General features: G+C 43.3%; 1 protein-coding gene across 1 annotated transcript in view; it reads left to right on the top strand.

Annotated features, from left to right (window-relative positions):
• Positions 1–18,267, top strand: part of LOC143794044 (transmembrane channel-like protein 1) — a 256,399-nt gene that overhangs the window by 44,931 nt on the left and 193,201 nt on the right. Inside the window, exons 5-6 of the mRNA XM_077280943.1 lie at positions 9,110–9,200; positions 15,757–15,838. Of these exons, the coding sequence (XP_077137058.1) occupies positions 9,110–9,200; positions 15,757–15,838 (173 nt within the window). The remainder of the gene's footprint in view (positions 1–9,109; positions 9,201–15,756; positions 15,839–18,267) is intronic.

Here is an 18,267-nt window from a genome sequence, read left to right as displayed (position 1 = left end):
AGACTTCTCTCATTTCCAGCCCCATCTCCATCTATTCCCAACCTGCACAAACTCCTCATCCTGATGATACCCCAATAATGAGCCACTGCTGTATGTTTCCCTTTTACTGCACCTATTGTGTGGTACAATAACGGCTCCTCTTACCGCCCCATATAGTAATAATGCCATTACTGTGCTCCTTACTTAGTAATAATGACTCCTTTTTGCTTTCTAGATAGTAAATTTGCGCCCTAGTAAATATTAATGCCCTGTGCTAGTGCCCTCCACATTTTGTCCCTAGAAAGTAATAATTCCCCATATGCAACTTTGATGGTCACAATACTCTGAGTCCCTATAACAATAATGCTTAAATGCCCACTTAACAATTAATAATGTCTTCTAAGTTCCTCCATGTACAGCTCCACTATAAACAGTATGTTGGCCCACAGCTTCTCTATACACAGTTTAATGCCCCCACATCTCCCCTATACACAGTATGATAATCCAACAACTTCCCTATACACTATATGATGTCCACTAACAACCCAGACACCACTATATGGATCACCAGAAAAGCACCAAGACAAGGAGGTGTATAAGTATATTACTTTATTCGATACACATTATAGTAACTCCATACATATTGTATAATAAAATCAATTTTAAAATCAATTAGAATCTATAGAACACAGGACAAAATAATAATAGCATATAATACACCGGCCACTTCCACATGAGCAATCCCAAATCCTCACGGTATATATGTGAAAAGTTATAATGAATAAAAGTGCAAACGTGATAAAAATTCAACCTCAAAAAGGATAATAGAAAATCCTAGTAAATACTATATATATCTCAAAGTGCAAATGTGCTAAAAAGTATATTAAGTGCAGATGGCTTGCAAAAGTGCAAAGTGCTCCGGCATTGCATTCAGCCGGTTCAAACCCACACACAGTGAAACAATATTGCGGAGGGGATATCGCAGGTAAATACCTATAGGTGGCCGTGTCCTGTGTAAACGCACCCCAACGCGCGTTTCGGATTCCTTCCTTCGTCAGGGGGTCCTATAGTGGTCCAAACTAATCCATTTTATATGTGTTGCATATTTCCCATCCCTTCACACCTGGCTACGCCGGCGCATGCGCAGTCAGGAGGACCCGGAAGTCCGAGATCCCGCCCCACGTGACCGGACGCACAGGACAGCGTCCCGACGTTACCAAGGTCACTGGAGCGCAAGATCCCGAGCCCCAGGCCACAGACAGCGCATGCGCACCACCAGGAGGAAGTATAGGAGGTAACATCCCAAAAAATCCCGCGGGGATTGGATTTTCTAAGTGGTACATGTAAATAATGAATGCGAATTACTCAGGCAGCGGTAGAGAATAACTATTCTCAGTAATGCATGTAATAAATAAATGCGGATCACTCAGGCCAGCGATAGTACAAGTCTCCTATATAATAAAGAAATTAAAGGGCCATCTATTATCCACCTAAGTGGACCATCTCCGCAAGAAATTTACAACCTATAATACTTCCACCCTATTACAAATAAATATAAATAAGATTTAAACAGCTATTCATAATATAAATATACACACATAAACAGTTAATCAAGAACAGATCATAAAAGAACATTAGTTTCACTACTTTTATAACCTCACAGATGGTAAATTTTAGATACTCAAATCATTCATCACTTCTTTTGTATAATTTATTTCATTTCATTTTCTTTTCAGCGTCCACATCACCGCCAAGCGCATCCTCCATCAGAATATCCCCGTCCACCCCGGGAACAGGTATGTATGAAACTAAAATGAGTAAATAAAGTTAGATTTAATTATTATAAATAAAATCAGACCACCTACATAAATAAAATTATAAAAATATTAAAATTAAAAATATTAAAAATATTAAAAAGAGTTATTAAAGAGGTTTCTAACATTTATCCAGAAATAAAATTTATGGATAAACCACAGCGGTTAATTCATTGTTGCACGCTACATCGTCACACCCCCCTACTATGATTAACTCCATCCCCATAGGTCAATTCTTGATGTTACGAAAAATATGTTCGGAGGACACTGAATTTGAAGAACAGGCCTCTGAACTTAAAAAAAGATTTCTTGAAAGGGGATATAGCCGCCGATCGGTAAAGAAGGGATACAATCGGGCAAAAAATATTTCCAGGCACCAAGCACTTTATGGAAACAAGCCAGGCAAGACAAATCAAATTGTCCGATATATAACGCAATATCATGGACAAAGTGATATGGTGAGGCTCCAATTGAACAAATTTTGGGGAATTTTAAAAACGGATCCTGTACTATGTAAATACATAGGTGAGAGACCAAGTATAACATACAGGAGGTCCAAAAATCTTAGGGATCATTTAGTAGAAAGCCATTATACGCACAACCCGGTTCTTCCCTCTTTCTTGGATAGATGTAGACCTACCTTGGGTTGCCGCCCATGTGGAAAATGTGTGGCATGCCCAAATATAGCGAGGGAGCATAATTTCTGCAGCTCAAATGGCACTAAGAGTTTTAAAATTAAAAGCAATATAACGTGTACAACTAAAGCAGTAGTCTACTATGCCACATGTCCATGTTTCCTCATATATGTGGGCATGACCACCAGGCAACTCAAGGTAAGGGTCCGGGAACATGTGCTTGGGATAGAAGCCGCAAAAGAAGTGCAGGATATTTCAATCCTGAAAACCATCCCTAAGCACTTCAAACTGTTTCATAATAGTGATCCTATGGGATTGAAGGTAATTGGCATTGATACAGTCAAAATAGGTGAACGTGGTGGACCAGTCACCATACCATTGGCCAAAATGGAAACGAAATGGATATGGGCACTAGATACTGTCTCACCAAGGGGCCTTAATGAAAATATAAGCTTTGCCCCTTTTTTATAATGTAATAAAAAAATGTTTTTATTCCCATTAGCTATTTATCCATAAATTTTATTTCTGGATAAATGTTAGAAACCTCTTTAATAACTCTTTTTAATATTTTTAATATTTTTAATTTTAATATTTTTATAATTTTATTTATGTAGGTGGTCTGATTTTATTTATAATAATTAAATCTAACTTTATTTACTCATTTTAGTTTCATACATACCAGTTCCCGGGGTGGACGGGGATATTCTGATGGAGGATGCGCTTGGCGGTGATGTGGACGCTGAAAAGAAAATGAAATGAAATAAATTATACAAAAGAAGTGATGAATGATTTGAGTATCTAAAATTTACCATCTGTGAGGTTATAAAAGTAGTGAAACTAATGTTCTTTTATGATCTGTTCTTGATTAACTGTTTATGTGTGTATATTTATATTATGAATAGCTGTTTAAATCTTATTTATATTTATTTGTAATAGGGTGGAAGTATTATAGGTTGTAAATTTCTTGCGGAGATGGTCCACTTAGGTGGATAATAGATGGCCCTTTAATTTCTTTATTATATAGGAGACTTGTACTATCGCTGGCCTGAGTGATCCGCATTTATTTATTACATGCATTACTGAGAATAGTTATTCTCTACCGCTGCCTGAGTAATTCGCATTCATTATTTACATGTACCACTTAGAAAATCCAATCCCCGCGGGATTTTTTGGGATGTTACCTCCTATACTTCCTCCTGGTGGTGCGCATGCGCTGTCTGTGGCCTGGGGCTCGGGATCTTGCGCTCCAGTGACCTTGGTAACGTCGGGACGCTGTCCTGTGCGTCCGGTCACGTGGGGCGGGATCTCGGACTTCCGGGTCCTCCTGACTGCGCATGCGCCGGCGTAGCCAGGTGTGAAGGGATGGGAAATATGCAACACATATAAAATGGATTAGTTTGGACCACTATAGGACCCCCTGACGAAGGAAGGAATCCGAAACGCGCGTTGGGGTGCGTTTACACAGGACACGGCCACCTATAGGTATTTACCTGCGATATCCCCTCCGCAATATTGTTTCACTGTGTGTGGGTTTGAACCGGCTGAATGCAATGCCGGAGCACTTTGCACTTTTGCAAGCCATCTGCACTTAATATACTTTTTAGCACATTTGCACTTTGAGATCTATATAGTATTTACTAGGATTTTCTATTATCCTTTTTGAGGTTGAATTTTTATCACGTTTGCACTTTTATTCATTATAACTTTTCACATATATACCGTGAGGATTTGGGATTGCTCATGTGGAAGTGGCCGGTGTATTATATGCTATTATTATTTTGTCCTGTGTTCTATAGATTCTAATTGATTTTAAAATTGATTTTATTATACAATATGTATGGAGTTACTATAATGTGTATCGAATAAAGTAATATACTTATACACCTCCTTGTCTTGGTGCTTTTCTGGTGATCCATATAGTGGTGTCTGGGTTGTTAGTTTCCACTAGGTGGCGGTAGTCACTCACTTACACAGCATACCAGGAATAGGTGGATTTTGAATACTGATGAGGATATATATTGTACTCCCTATATTGGTGGTATAACTGTGTTTTAACACTATATGATGTCCGCAGTGCTCCCCTATGCACAGTATGATGAGCCTACAGCTCCCCTTTACACAGTATGATAGGTCCCCCACAGCTCCCCCCCTCCCTCCTCTATACACAGTATGATGGGCCCATAGCTCCCCTATACACAGTATGATGATCCCACAACTCCCCTATACATTGTATGATGTCCCCAATGCTCCCCTATACATAGTATGATGAGCCCACAGCTCTCCTATACACAGTATGATAGGCCCACATCTCCCCTATACACAGTATTGGGGGCCAACAGCTCACCTCTACAGAGTATGATGATCCCACAGCTCCCCTATACATTGTATAATGTCCCCAATGCCCCCTATACACAGCCTGATGGGCCCACAGCTCACCTATACATTATATGATGTCCCCAATGCTCCCATATACACAGTTTGATGAGCCCACAGCTCCCCTATACACAGTATGATAGGCCCACAGCTCCCCTATACACAGTATTGTGGGCCCACAACTCACCACTACACAGTATGATGATCCCACAGCTCCTCTATACATTGTATGATGTCCCCATTGCTCCACTATACATAGTACGATAGGCCCACAGCTCGCCTATACACAATATTGTGGGCCCACAGTTAACCTGTACACAGAATGATGATCCCACAGCTTCCCTATACATTGTATGATGTCCCCAATGCTCCCCTCTACACAGTACGATAGGCCCACAGCCCCCCTATACACAGTATTGTGGGCCCACGACTCACCTCTACACAGTATGATGATCCCACAGCTCCCCTCTACACAGTATGATGATTCCACAGCTCCTCTATACACCATTTGATGTTCCCCTGCTCCCCTATGCACAGTATGATGAGCTCACAGCTCCTGTCTACACAGTATAATGCTGACAGAGCTCCACTATAGAAAGTATAATGCCCCCCAGATCTCCTCTATATATAATGAACCAACAGCTCCCCTATGCATATTATAATGCCTTCACAGTTCCCCAATACACAGTATGGTGGGATCACAGCTCCATTATACACAGTATGATGGGCCCACAGCTCCCGTACATACCCAGTTCTCCAATACATAGAATGATATCCCCACTACTCCCCCAAAATACAGTATAATAGTTAATAGTGTTGTAACACAGTGCGTGGACCGCACTGAGAGCCCCTCTGTTGAGAGGAAATTAATTTATTCCTCCTGGCAGCCACGCTCTTCCAGTCATAGGGGTGGCGCTGGCACAGTTTCAGTCACCTCTTTGTGTATAGAGAGCGGCAGCTGTAACTACTCCCCGACACTGCCTGACAGCCGGCTCAGCACCCTCTACTACCCGGTAGCTGCGCTACTGGTGCCCCTGTAAACAATAATGCTTTTTAAGTCCCCACTTACCATTTAATAATGTCCCCTGAGTCCCCCCATGTACAGTAAGGGTACCGTCACACAGTCACACTTTGATCGCTACGACCGTACGATCCGTGACGTTCCAGCAATATCCATACGATATCGCAGTGTCTGACACGCAGCAGCGATCAGGGATCCTGCTGAGAATCGTACGTCGTAGCAGATCGTTTGGAACTTTCTTTCGTCGCTTGATCACCCGCTGACATCGCTGGATCGTTGTGTGTGACAGCGATCCAGCGATGTGTTCGCTTGTAACCAGGGTAAACATCGGGTAACTAAGCGCAGGGCCGCGCTTAGTAACCCGATGTTTACCGTGGTTACCAGCGTAAACGTAAAAAAACCAAACAGTACATACTCACATTCCGGTGTCTGTCCTCCGGCGTCTCAGCTTCTCTGCACTGTGAGCGCCTGCCAGCCGGAAAGCGAGCACAGTGGTGACGCGGTGACGTCACCGCTGTGCTTGCCGGCTATGGCGCTTACACAGTGGAGAGAAGCAGAACGCCGGGGGACAGACACCAGAATGTAAGTATGTACTGTTTGTTTTTTTTACGTTTACGCTAGTAACCAGGGTAAACATCGGGTTACTAAGCGCGGCCCTGCGCTTAGTAACCCGATGTTTACCCTGGTTACCCGGGGACTTCGGCATCGCTCCAGCGCCGTGATTGCAACGTGTGACCGCAGTCTACGACGCTGGAGCGATAATCATACGATCGCTGCGACGTCACGGATCGTGCCGTCGTAGCGATCAAAATGGCACTGTGTGACGGTACCCTAACAGTGGCCCCAGTATCACAGATTCGAGCAGGCGGTCATGTGACAATTCTTTCGGCTTCTCTCAATTCTCTTCTATTGAGAGAAGATAAACCTTTCAAGTTGACACATGCACATAGCAAACATGGTCACATGACCACCTGATAATGCCAGTGATATTGGGGGCTCATGACAGCAGGCTCTCCATGTCATCATTTGGCAGTCTGCAGTCACATAAAGTGCAGACATTTATTCCAAGCCTTTATAAATGTTATATAATAAATTACTTATTGTTAAGCTATTAAACACCACTCCAGCAGGGTTTTTTTCACCGCTGGAGTGGTGCTTTAAGTTCAAGTACCCTGCCCCGGTCATATATGCATCCTTTGGCGTATTCACCATTTTTTGGCACAACTCCAGTCCTATGTCTCCATCTTGTGAGCACAGCTTCTGAAGCCAGAAGCCAGAAGTTAAAAGCTACAACACAAGCTCTCAATGCAAGTCTATAAGAGCCAGAAAAAGGCCAGGAAGAGGTTATCATAGACTTACATTGATTAGTAACCTCCGTGCCGCTTCATAAAACACTGGAGCAGCCGGCAGGTCACAAACTACAGGAGATGGAACGGAGCGGCAGCGAAAACAGATGAAAAATCCAGAAGGTGAGTATCAGACAGTGGGTCGGGAACTTGTATTTTAAGCACCACTCCAGCTGTGAAATAGCAAAACAAAATGCTGAAGTGGTGCTTTAAATGTGATGCAGCTCACGGTTACTATATGGGGACTTGTTATACTAATACTGTTAAAAAAGCTAGCTGGTTAGAATAAAATGCCACCAACCTCCTCATCTCCAGCCTGCCAGACAGCAACTGTTACATGTGATGGAGTGCATATAATCTCATAGCAAAACAGTTAAATAATTAGTCCACCAGAGCCCTGTCCCCCCCACCCATCTCCACTTCAGCTCCCATAATACCCCCTTCGTCTCACATTCACCCTCTGTGCCCTGTACTCCCTCCCCCACAATACCCCCATGGTCTCACATTCACCCCAGGGCCCTGCCCCTCCTCCCCTACTTCACCCCTCACAATACCCTCATGGTCTCACATTCACCCCCAGTGCCCTGCTCCTTTTCCCCCACTTCAGCCCTCACAATACCCCCATCCTCTCACATTCCCCCCACAGTGACATACCTGAATTTAGTAAACCTAATAAATTCCATCCCCACTTACTGATGAAGTTTACAGGCAATAAGGCAGGACCAGGATGTGTCTGAGTGAAATGAAATGTGGGCACTAGAACCCAGTGTACAGTACCTGACACAATCTGAGTGTGCACAGAGTGAAAAAAACCTGCAATCTGGGAGAAGCTCCATCATCAGGTCATACAGCACCATGCACTGCAGGAGCAAGACTGCAACTGGCCACTGTGCTACCAGCGTACAGAGTCTCCATCAGGCAGAAGCAGGCATTATACTGCTCTCCTCCTGTGCTGTGCTCTGCCTCACTAAGTAAGTGGCAGTGACTCCTGGAGGGCCCCTTCATGTGATGGGGCCCGGGGCGACGGCCTCCTCTGCCCCCCCAGTAGCTACGCTACTTCCTGAAAGTTAATCTGCAGGTTAATAATATCATGATGGTGCCCGGCCGTTGTACTGAGAGTGCGGTACTCAGGATAAAATTAACTTTATTTCTTCTGTGAGTCACTGCCTTTCAGCCATGCAGATGTAAGGAGATGGAAAAGTGAAAAGATTCACATAGTTAATGCCTAAGGCCGGTGTCCAACTGCAATGCGAGAAACTCGCGCGCTAGTCTCTCACCTCAATACCCGGCACTACCATCAGCGGTTCGTACCAGAGCGTTCAGCTGTGTAGAAATACATGCAGCCGCACACTCCGGTCCCGAATGCCGGTGGCAGTGCCGGGTATTGAGGCAAGAGTCTCCCATTGCTGTTGCAAGTGGGACACCGGCCTAACAGAGCATCTGCAAGCGAACACCGACACTGGAGAGTGAACTGCATGTTCCCTCTGGGAAGAGATTGGAGCACTGACTAGAGGGTGCGGCCTCACTCCATACATTTACATGGAGCAAGGCCACGCTCACTGGATGGGCTCTGGTCAGGAGTATGTATAATGCATACATTCCCTCCGGTCCCGACTCAGAAACCGGTGAATCCCCACAGCACACAGTGCATGCACTGGGGGGATTCATAAGTCTGCAGTCACACAGAGTGACTGTAGACTTATCGATTTGGACCGGACAACCTCTTTAACCACTCTAAAAACAGATAAACCCTTATTACAAGTAAAATGGTCTATCAAGATTTAATCGGATTCATTTAAAAACAGATGAGGCACGTTGTCATGGCTCAGTTATAATCCATACTGATGACACGTGTTATTTACACTAATATATTTATCGTTTTAAGTAAAAGAATAATTTGTGCTTCGGATGTATTTAGATCTACATTTTAACATTTTGTAGGGAAGCTCAGGAGTTTGTGGAAAAATTTGAAGGTGCACTAGGAAAAGGAAAGGGGAAAAAATTTTATGCTTACAAAGTCATGATGCTCAAAGTAAGTATGTAATAGTAAGTATGAAAGATAATACCAGCACTACAGCTCAGTGTGAAATTATGAAGATTGGACATTTTTATGAGCAGCATTGGATGGATGGATGGATAGATAGATAGATAGATAGATAGATAGATAGATAGATAGATAGATAGATAGATAGATAGATAATCAGAAAAAAAACAGGCAGCACTCCGAAAATTAGTGACATCACCTTAAAGGGAACCTGTCACCCCGTTTTTTGAAGATGAGCTAAAAATAGCGTTAAATAGGGGCAGAGCTGGGCGTTACATTAGTGTCTTTGTGTGCCTTTATTACCCACCTATGCTGCTGAAATACCTTTGTAAAGTCGCCGTTTTCTGCTGTCACTCACGCTGGTCTGGTCCTATGGGCTAGGTGACAGCGCTGTTTCTCCCCCAGAATCCTGCTCATCATTACGTTGGTGTGCACATGTCCAAAAGGCGAATCCACTGCCCAGGTGATGAAAAAGAGCGCGATCTGCGCTATTCAGCCATTTACCGGAGGGCGCGGCCATCTTTCCTGTGGCCGCGTGTGCGCAGATGGAGCGCTCTGCTGCCCGGGGCTTCAGGAAAATGGCCGCAGGATTCCGCGCATGCGCAGATGGAGATCGCGGCGGCCATTTCCCTGAAGCCCCCGGCAGCAGAGCGCTCCATCTGCGCACGCGCGGCCACAGAAAGATGGCCGCGCCCACCGGTAATCAGCTGAATAGCGCAGGTGACAGGTTCCCTTTAACAAGTTTTATTGCACCTGGCTTTTTTTTTTGTAGTGCTGACAAATTTTCTTTAATTATTAGATAGATAGATAGATAGATAGATAGACAGATAGATAGACAGATATGGAATAGATAGATATTAGATAGATTGATAGATAGACATAAAAACCTTTGTTTTTTTCTTCTCTTCTTCCAAGAGCCATTCCATTTTTATTTTTTCTTGACATGGCAATATGAGGGCACGTTTTTGAGAGACGAGTTGTAGTTTTGCATTCAAACAAAAATATAACATACTGCAGAATGCGAAAAAAATCCAAGAGCTGTTAACGAATCTCTAATGATGTAACTGTTCAATATCAGTTTTAGTAAAGTAGGCAGCCACGCTGTGTTGGTGCAAAAAAAGTTGAAATCTCGCTCTTTCACTGCGAGAGGGTTGTGGGATGCCACTTTGCATTCTGGAATCCAATAACCCAGAAGATTGGGCTCAACTTTGCTAGAGACTGAGTCCAGTGCTTTTCGTTTCTGAGAACTTTTTGCTTCCTACGACCAGGCTTGTGTACCTTGTAATTCATGTCCCTGAGTTTTTCCATGATCTCATATGGGCCTTGCCACTTGGCCAAAAATTTGCTCTCCACCGTAGGGATAAGTACTTGCATGCGGTCCCCGGGTTGGAATTGCCTTAGCCTCGCTGATCGGTTGTAAACCCTCGCTTGGGCCTCCTGTGCCTGGAGAAGGTGTTCCTTTACGATAGACATTACATGTGCCATCCTTTCCTGCAGCTGGGTGACATGCTCAATGACACTCCGGTGCAGCGTGACCTCGGCTTCCCAGGTTTCCTTGGCGATGTCCTGGCTGTCGGCCATATAAGTGCTCCAACGGCAAGAAGCCAGTGGAGGCCTGTGGAAATTCTCTGATAGAAAAGAGCAGGAACATGAGCAGATAGTTCCAGTCTCAACTGTTCTTCTCCACAACTCTCTTGAGCATGGCCTTCAAGATCTTGTTAAAGCACTCCACCAGGCCATCGGTAGGCGGATGGTAAATGGAGGTTTACAGCTTGGTCATCTGGAGGGCTCTACACAGCTCCCACATCACTTTGCTCATAAAACAGTGTACCCTGGTCCATCAAGATCTCCTTGGGCATACTGGTCCTGGCAAAGATGTGGACAAGCTCCTGGGTGAAACTCTTAGCCGAAGAGTTCCTCAGTAGCACCGCTTCTGGGTACAGGGTTGTGTAGTCCATGACCACTAAGATGTACTGATGGCCGTGTACAGAATTAGCAAGGGGACCTTCCAGATCCATAGCAATCCTCTCAAAGGGGATTTCTATCACAGGCCCCGGGACTAAGGGGTTTCGAAAGTGAGAATTAGAAGCAGTTATCTGACAGGTAGGGCAGGATCTACAATAATTTAGGATCTCTTGGTAACACCCTGGCTGATAGAACCTTTGTAGCACTCTCTCCTGAGTTTTCTCTACTCCTAGATGTCCCCCCAAAACATGCGAATGGGCCATGTCTAAAACCCTCCGCCAGTAGGGTCCAGGAACTAACAGATAATCTACTAACTCTTCACCCTTCAGTTTGGTCACCCGATACAACAACTCACCATTGACTGTGAATTGAGGGAACCCGGTGTCAGCCCCCAGCACATGAGCAACCCCATTATATGCAGTCACATTCTCAAATGCCCCCTTTATTATGAGGTCTCGAAGTTGAGAAGTCCCAAAGTTATCTTCAGGCACCTCTAAACCAGGGAAGCTGGGCTCCTCTGTTGCCGTCTCATCCTCCTTTCCAGCAAGGACACATAGGGGGAACTCCTCCATCTTTAATTTTGAAGGAGTGACCTTCGGAGGGGCCTGGCTTTTAACTTGGACACTCTGTACAGCCCCCTTTTGCCACAAGTTCCAAAACAGAGAAAAATCCCGTCTCATTATGACCGGATGGATTAAGTCTTTTACTACCCCAACCTAATGGGACTTATCACCACAGTCTGTTCCCATGGTTACTCTGGCTACAGGGTAGTCCTTGGCATCTCTATGTATGCAGCGGACACCCACAAACTTGTTAGGGATTAACTGGTGGGGCAGTGCAGTGCTGATTAGGGTCACCAGACTCTCAGAGTCCAACAGTCCCAGAACCATCATACCATTGATGGACACGGCACATGACTGCGGACCCTCTCTGGATTGACAGTCCACACTTCAGGCCGGATAGGCATAATAGGAGCAGCACCAGCCTAGGCTGCAGTCCATGGGTTTAGGTGACATATGACACCTGGTGGCTACGTGTCCAGGATTGTGACACCACCTACAGACCACATCCTTCATAACAGCCTTAGGTTACCTCTCAGCAGGATTGGGACGCCACCCAGTTGTGAGTCTAGCCACCCTTCATGATGAGTCTGCCCACTTTTGGGTATCCCAGTACAGGAAAGTAACGACGTCTGGTTTCTCAGGGGATTTCTCCACAACCTGGTATCTCTCCACCAGGCCGACCAAGACGTCTGCATTCTGGGGGTTTCCCTGGGCAACCCATGTCTGTATTGGCCAGGGGATGGAAACTGTCCATCACCACACACTCGACCATCTGGGCCAGTGTGGAAGTCTCAGGCTGCAATCACTTTTGGAGCAGGTGCAACAGATAGAACATTTGGGAGTATACGCCCAGCGGTGGACTCACTGAGCCCTTACAGACATCATTACTCCCAGGCATGCCAGAATTTCAGCTTTCAATTTTTCGGATTCCTTGGCATCCTAGAGGGTCAAGTCGTAATATGCCTTTTGAGGGTCACCAGTCAAATAGGGGGCCAGCACCTCTGCCCACTGCTCTGGCAGTAGCTTCTCATACTCCACTCGAACACAGTGGAAAAGGCTTCAACATCATCCACTGGGGTCATTTCCTGTATGGCTCATCTTACTGTTTTCCAGGCGTACACATCATCACCTGGAAATGGGGAGGAGACAGCTGGCCTTACAAGAATCATCTCTGCAAGGAGCTCCATTTGAATTGTTATCATGTCCTACTGCTGTCGCTGCTGCTGTTGTTGAAGCTACAGTGCTAACAGCTTATTCATCTCCTGCTGTGCAATATTCTGTTTTTGACTGGCAAGCTGGTGTTGCTGCTGTACCTGGGCGAGATGTTTCACAAGCTCCTCCATGCTGCCGGACGTCTTGTGCTGGATGGCAGATTTTACCTAGGACATGCAGTTGTCTTCAGCCTCTATGTGTATTCCTGGAACGCTGCCCACTCTCAAAACACCATGTGTGAGGGGTTGACATGCTTAGCTGCTTCCTCAGGTAGACACAGGAACACTTTGGTAGGGAAACACCTGCAGGTATTTTTAAAGTCAGCATACACCAAGGCAGGGTTCGGAAAACAAAAGCAGAGCCTTCCTGGCTTAATGGAAAAACAAAACAAACTAAGTTCAACAGAGTCCTTTCTCTGCAGGTTTCAACCAGCAGGCACCACGCACTGTCCTCAGCTCCTCCTTGGAGCTACATGGGAGAATCTCCATTCCCAAGACACCCACTGACTCTCCAGACAGGCTTTACAACCCAGACCATGTGATGATCACCTGACCATGACATCATGACAGGTCCTGTTAACACACACGACGAGGTCGGTTCTGCAGGATGAGATATGATGAGCACCCTCCCTCCAACTCTGAGTGCTCACATAAACCAGCCCATGTATGTACTGTAGCTTTCTTTAACTCTCCCAACAATTAGTGTGCTGGAGGAAAAAAATATCCTGGTTTCATACCAATGACGCCAACATGCGCAGTGACACATATCTCCCCTCATACACTGTGCCAGTGACCCTGTCACAGTGTATAAGGGCAAAGGACTCCTTTGTTAAAAAGAAACCAAAAATGGCAGTCTCAGACTAGTAGTGATAGATATTCTTTAATGAAGATGTTATTTCTTTTTAAGGCACTATTTTTACAGCATATTTTCTATATAATATTGTATCATATATTAGATCTGACTAGAATGTATTTTACCAGCTGTTAGAAATGCAGTTTGTGTGGTAGTCAATTTGTTCTAATGCATGAATGCTGTGAAGTTTAACCCCTTAATGACCGCCAATATGCCTTTTAACTGACCTGAGATATAAGAGATTAGCCTCCCCACACAGGTGACAATACAGCATCTACCGATTGTACACTATAGCTGACAACTTGCTGTATAAGCCAGGATGAGTGTTTGCACCTTCAAAATCTGTTTAACCCCTTAGATGCTGCTGTCAATAGTGACTACATCATATAAATGGTTAACAGAGTGCGGGGGCTTCCTCTTTATCCCAATTTGTGCCCTCAGATGATGATTGTGTGGTCCTGATGTTTGCCATGGCAATTCACGACCAAATAGCCGCCTTAGAGTCTGACGGCTGTTGTAACCTGTTCAGAAGTTAGTGACATTTAGGTGGTAAAAATACACATTTTCATTCCTGTCATGCCACTTTGCATTCATTCCTGAAAAGCACCTGAAGGGTTAATAAACAACCTGACTGCAGTTTTCAATATGTCAGGACTCGGAGGTGCAGTTTTTAAAGTGGTATAACTTTTGGGGGTTTACCAATATATAGGACCCCTAAAGTCTCTTCAAACTTGGAAAGGTTCCTAAAAAAATAAATTTTGCAACTTTCCATGAAAAAATGAAAAATTGCTGCTACATTATTAAACCTCCTAAAACGCTAACAAATTAAAATAACATTTTATAAATGGTGCTAATGTAAAGCAGACATGAGGGAAATGTTATTTATTAATGCTTTTTTGTGGTATGACTATCTGGATTAAAGGGATAATCATTAAAAGTTTGAAATTGCTAATTTTTTTACATTTTTCACAAATTTTTGATATTTTTTAAAAATAAACACAAAAAATATTGACCTAAATTTATCATTATCATAAAATAAAATGTGTCACGAAAAAACTTTCTCAAAATCACTGGGATTTGTTGAAGAGTTCCAGAGTTATTACCACATAAAGTGACACTGGTCAGATTTTTAGAATTTGGCTCCGTCACTTAGGGGTTAAAATGGTAACAGTAAAGACTAGGATATCCTTGATTTATCACTGATGGCCTACTTATTTCAATGGGAATCATGTATTGCTTTATATCCTCTGAGGTGTTGTTTTAGGGATTGCAGCTTATTGCCTTGTCTCTAAGCAATAGGACATCCTGTGGTCAGCTTGTCCAAACTAGAGTAACCCTGCAAGGTTTCAGGTGTCTTGAAATACTCATGTAAATAGTTAAACTGGCAATAATACTTTAATGGAACCCTAAGCTAAGCTTTTTTTTTAATTTAACTATTGATCAGCTTTTGAAAAGTTATACATCTTTGTAATATACTTATTTCTATACCAAACACTATTTACAAACCTGCTCCCTTCCACCATGCTCAGACAGTAAGGGTATTTGTATCCAGTGTTTCAGTATGATTCTTGTTAGACGAGCAGTTCAAAGCAGCTTATAAAAGAGCATAAACAATGCAGTTAAAACAGAACTTTCAGCATGTTTGAGAGAGATGGAAGCAAAAAATAAACAAAGTAAGTATACTACAAAGATTCATAACATTGCAAAAGCTGACCAATAAATAATTACAAAAAAAGTTTAGCTACAGGTGAAAAACAATATAACTATTAACTTAATTTTACATCGCATAGAATCATAGAATGTTAGAGTTGGAAGGGACCTCCAGGGTCATCGTTTCCAACCGCCTGCTGAATGCAGGATTCGCTAAGCCATCTCAGACAGATGGCAATTATTGTATCACTGTTAATAACGTTTTCAATCAACCATTTTGTTTAATGCATTGTTTCCACTAGAAATGGATGAAGTTTCAAAGAGATTTTGAAAATTTTAAGACTGCCTGTATACCTTGGGAAATGAAAATTAAGGAAATTGAAAGTAAGTGCATGTTAGCTGCATGACAATAGAAAGAAATTAAACCATATATAGTTCTTTAGGAACCTAAGACTAATCTAAAGTGTTAACCTACCTAGTTATAGTAATATAAACTGCTACCAACCCAGATTTTAGTATGATAAATCTATACATTTATCTAAAAAGCAAATGGCCCTCAAAAATAGGGAAAGATTGTAAAGTATTCAGATTCGTGAAAGTTTGGAATATTTCCGTATTGGCCACTCCTCAGACTGGTTTCACACATCCAACATTCACAATTCGATTATGAACCATGAAGGCTGGACCAGCTACAGGTGATCAGCTGGGAGGGAATCTATCAGCATGTGTTCAGTTTCCTTGAAACCACACCTCAAAAGAACTATATGCCCATGAAGCTGTTAAAGGGAACATGTCACCAGGTTTGGCCAATACGAATTACGGCCACTGCCTTTCAGGGCTTATATACAGCATTCTATAATGCTGTATATCTGCCCCCAACCCGACCTGTAAGAGAAGAAAAATAACGTTTATTATACTCACCTGCGAGGCAGTCTGGTCAGAGGGGTGTCTCTCCTCTTGGACATCTCCTCCCATCTTATGATTGTGTTTCTCCATCTTGGTTGTATATAAGCCCTGAAAGGCGGTGGCCGTAACTTGTATCGGTCTAGCCTGGTGACAGGTTCCCTTTAAGTCCAGTTCAGGAGACTGACACTGTGGCTCTCCTTGAATGTTGGACATGTGAAAACAGCCAAAGTCTGCTTGACTAATTAGACAAGGTCCATCTGTTATGCATGCCAACAATTAGTTTTTTTATAGTTTCACTTTTGACATGTCTGTCCACAAAAATATACTGCTAAAAATGATAGTGTGGCAACTTCTTTTTAGCATACTAGCTCAAATGCCATTACTGCTGTTAACTCAATATAAGCTTATTTTTATGGTCAGACTAGAGAGCTAACCATATATAAGGATTGTTTTAGCTGCATCTTTGAGCTTGCTTAGCTAGGAAAAGGCTGCGGAACAAGTGCTGTCGATGCTGAGGTGTGCCTACACGCCACTCAGCCTTGGTCAGCCTTAGTACTATACTATAGGGATAGGGTAGCAACATTATCCCTTGGTAAATAGTCTATCTACAGTGATGTTCAGCATTACATTAGGTCACTTACCCAATAAAAACCCAGAGATAGCAGTATGCCAGAGAATCCAACATTAGTTCAGATTTCAGTCACTTAAATATTGTTGTAGGTATCTTTTTCAACCTTATCTTTACATTAAAATAAAAGATCAGGTACAGTGGATTGCAAAAGTATTCACCTCCTTGGCTTATTACCTATTTTTTTACATTACAACCTGTGTTTAAATATTTTTGTAAGGATGAATGACCTCGGGGAGATCAAAACATCCAACACCGTGGAGACACCATCACGTGTTTCTCAACGCAGTGATCCAGAACACTGCCCCATCCCTTATGGGAAATATGCAGATGCATGTAGAAAAGCCGCGGAGACACCATCATGTGTTTCTCAACGCAAGCAATGAATAGCCAGGTCTTTCACCGGGAAGGAACAACCACGAGAAGGGCAGCATCCAATAAAGGAAAACCACCTATGCCAAACATGGTATCCATCCACAGACAGCTATTTCGGGGTATTTGCCCCTCATCAGTGTGGAGTAGGAAACTGGCTATTAGGAGCAGTGCCTAGTGAAAAGGCTATAAACATAAGGATGAATGACCTCGGGGAGATCAAAACATCCAACACCGCGGAGACACCATCATGTGTTTCTCAACGCAGTGATCCAGAACACGGCCCCCATCCCTTATGGGAAATATGCAACCCCGAAACAGCTGTCTGTGGATGGATACCATATTTTGGCATAGGTGGTTTTCCTTTATTGGATGCTGCCCTTCCCGTGGTTGTTCCTTCCCGGTGAAAGACCTGGCTATTCATTGCTTGCGTTGAGAAACACGTGATGGTGTCTCCGCGGCTTTTCTACATGCATAAATATTTTTGTAATCAGATTTGTGTGTTATACATCAGCACTAAATACTCTAAGTTGGTGAAGTAAAGTGAGAAAAATATAGGCATAAAATTAATTTATGGGATTAAATAACTAAAATTTGCATGTGTATATTGAGCCCCTAAAACTTTTTGGTGCAAGCAATTACCTTCATAAGTCATATGCTTAGTGAAAGGAAGTTCACCTGTGTGCAATCTAGGTGTCACATGGTCTGTCAGTATATACACACCATTACTGAAAGGCCACAGTGGCTGCAACACCATTAAGTAAGAGGTACCACTAACCAAACACCACCATGAAGACCAAGGAGATCTCCAAACAAGAAGAACAAGTCAGGGTTGGGCTATAGATATGGGATATGTATATCCCATTGTCTGATGATCCACCAGAGCACCGTCAAATCCATTATGTTC

This window comes from Ranitomeya variabilis, chromosome 1 (genome assembly GCF_051348905.1).
Source record: "Ranitomeya variabilis isolate aRanVar5 chromosome 1, aRanVar5.hap1, whole genome shotgun sequence".
NCBI classification, from domain to species: domain Eukaryota; kingdom Metazoa; phylum Chordata; class Amphibia; order Anura; family Dendrobatidae; genus Ranitomeya; species Ranitomeya variabilis.
The sequence above is the reverse complement of the archived record's forward strand: the minus strand, read 5'-3'. Positions and strand labels throughout refer to the sequence as shown.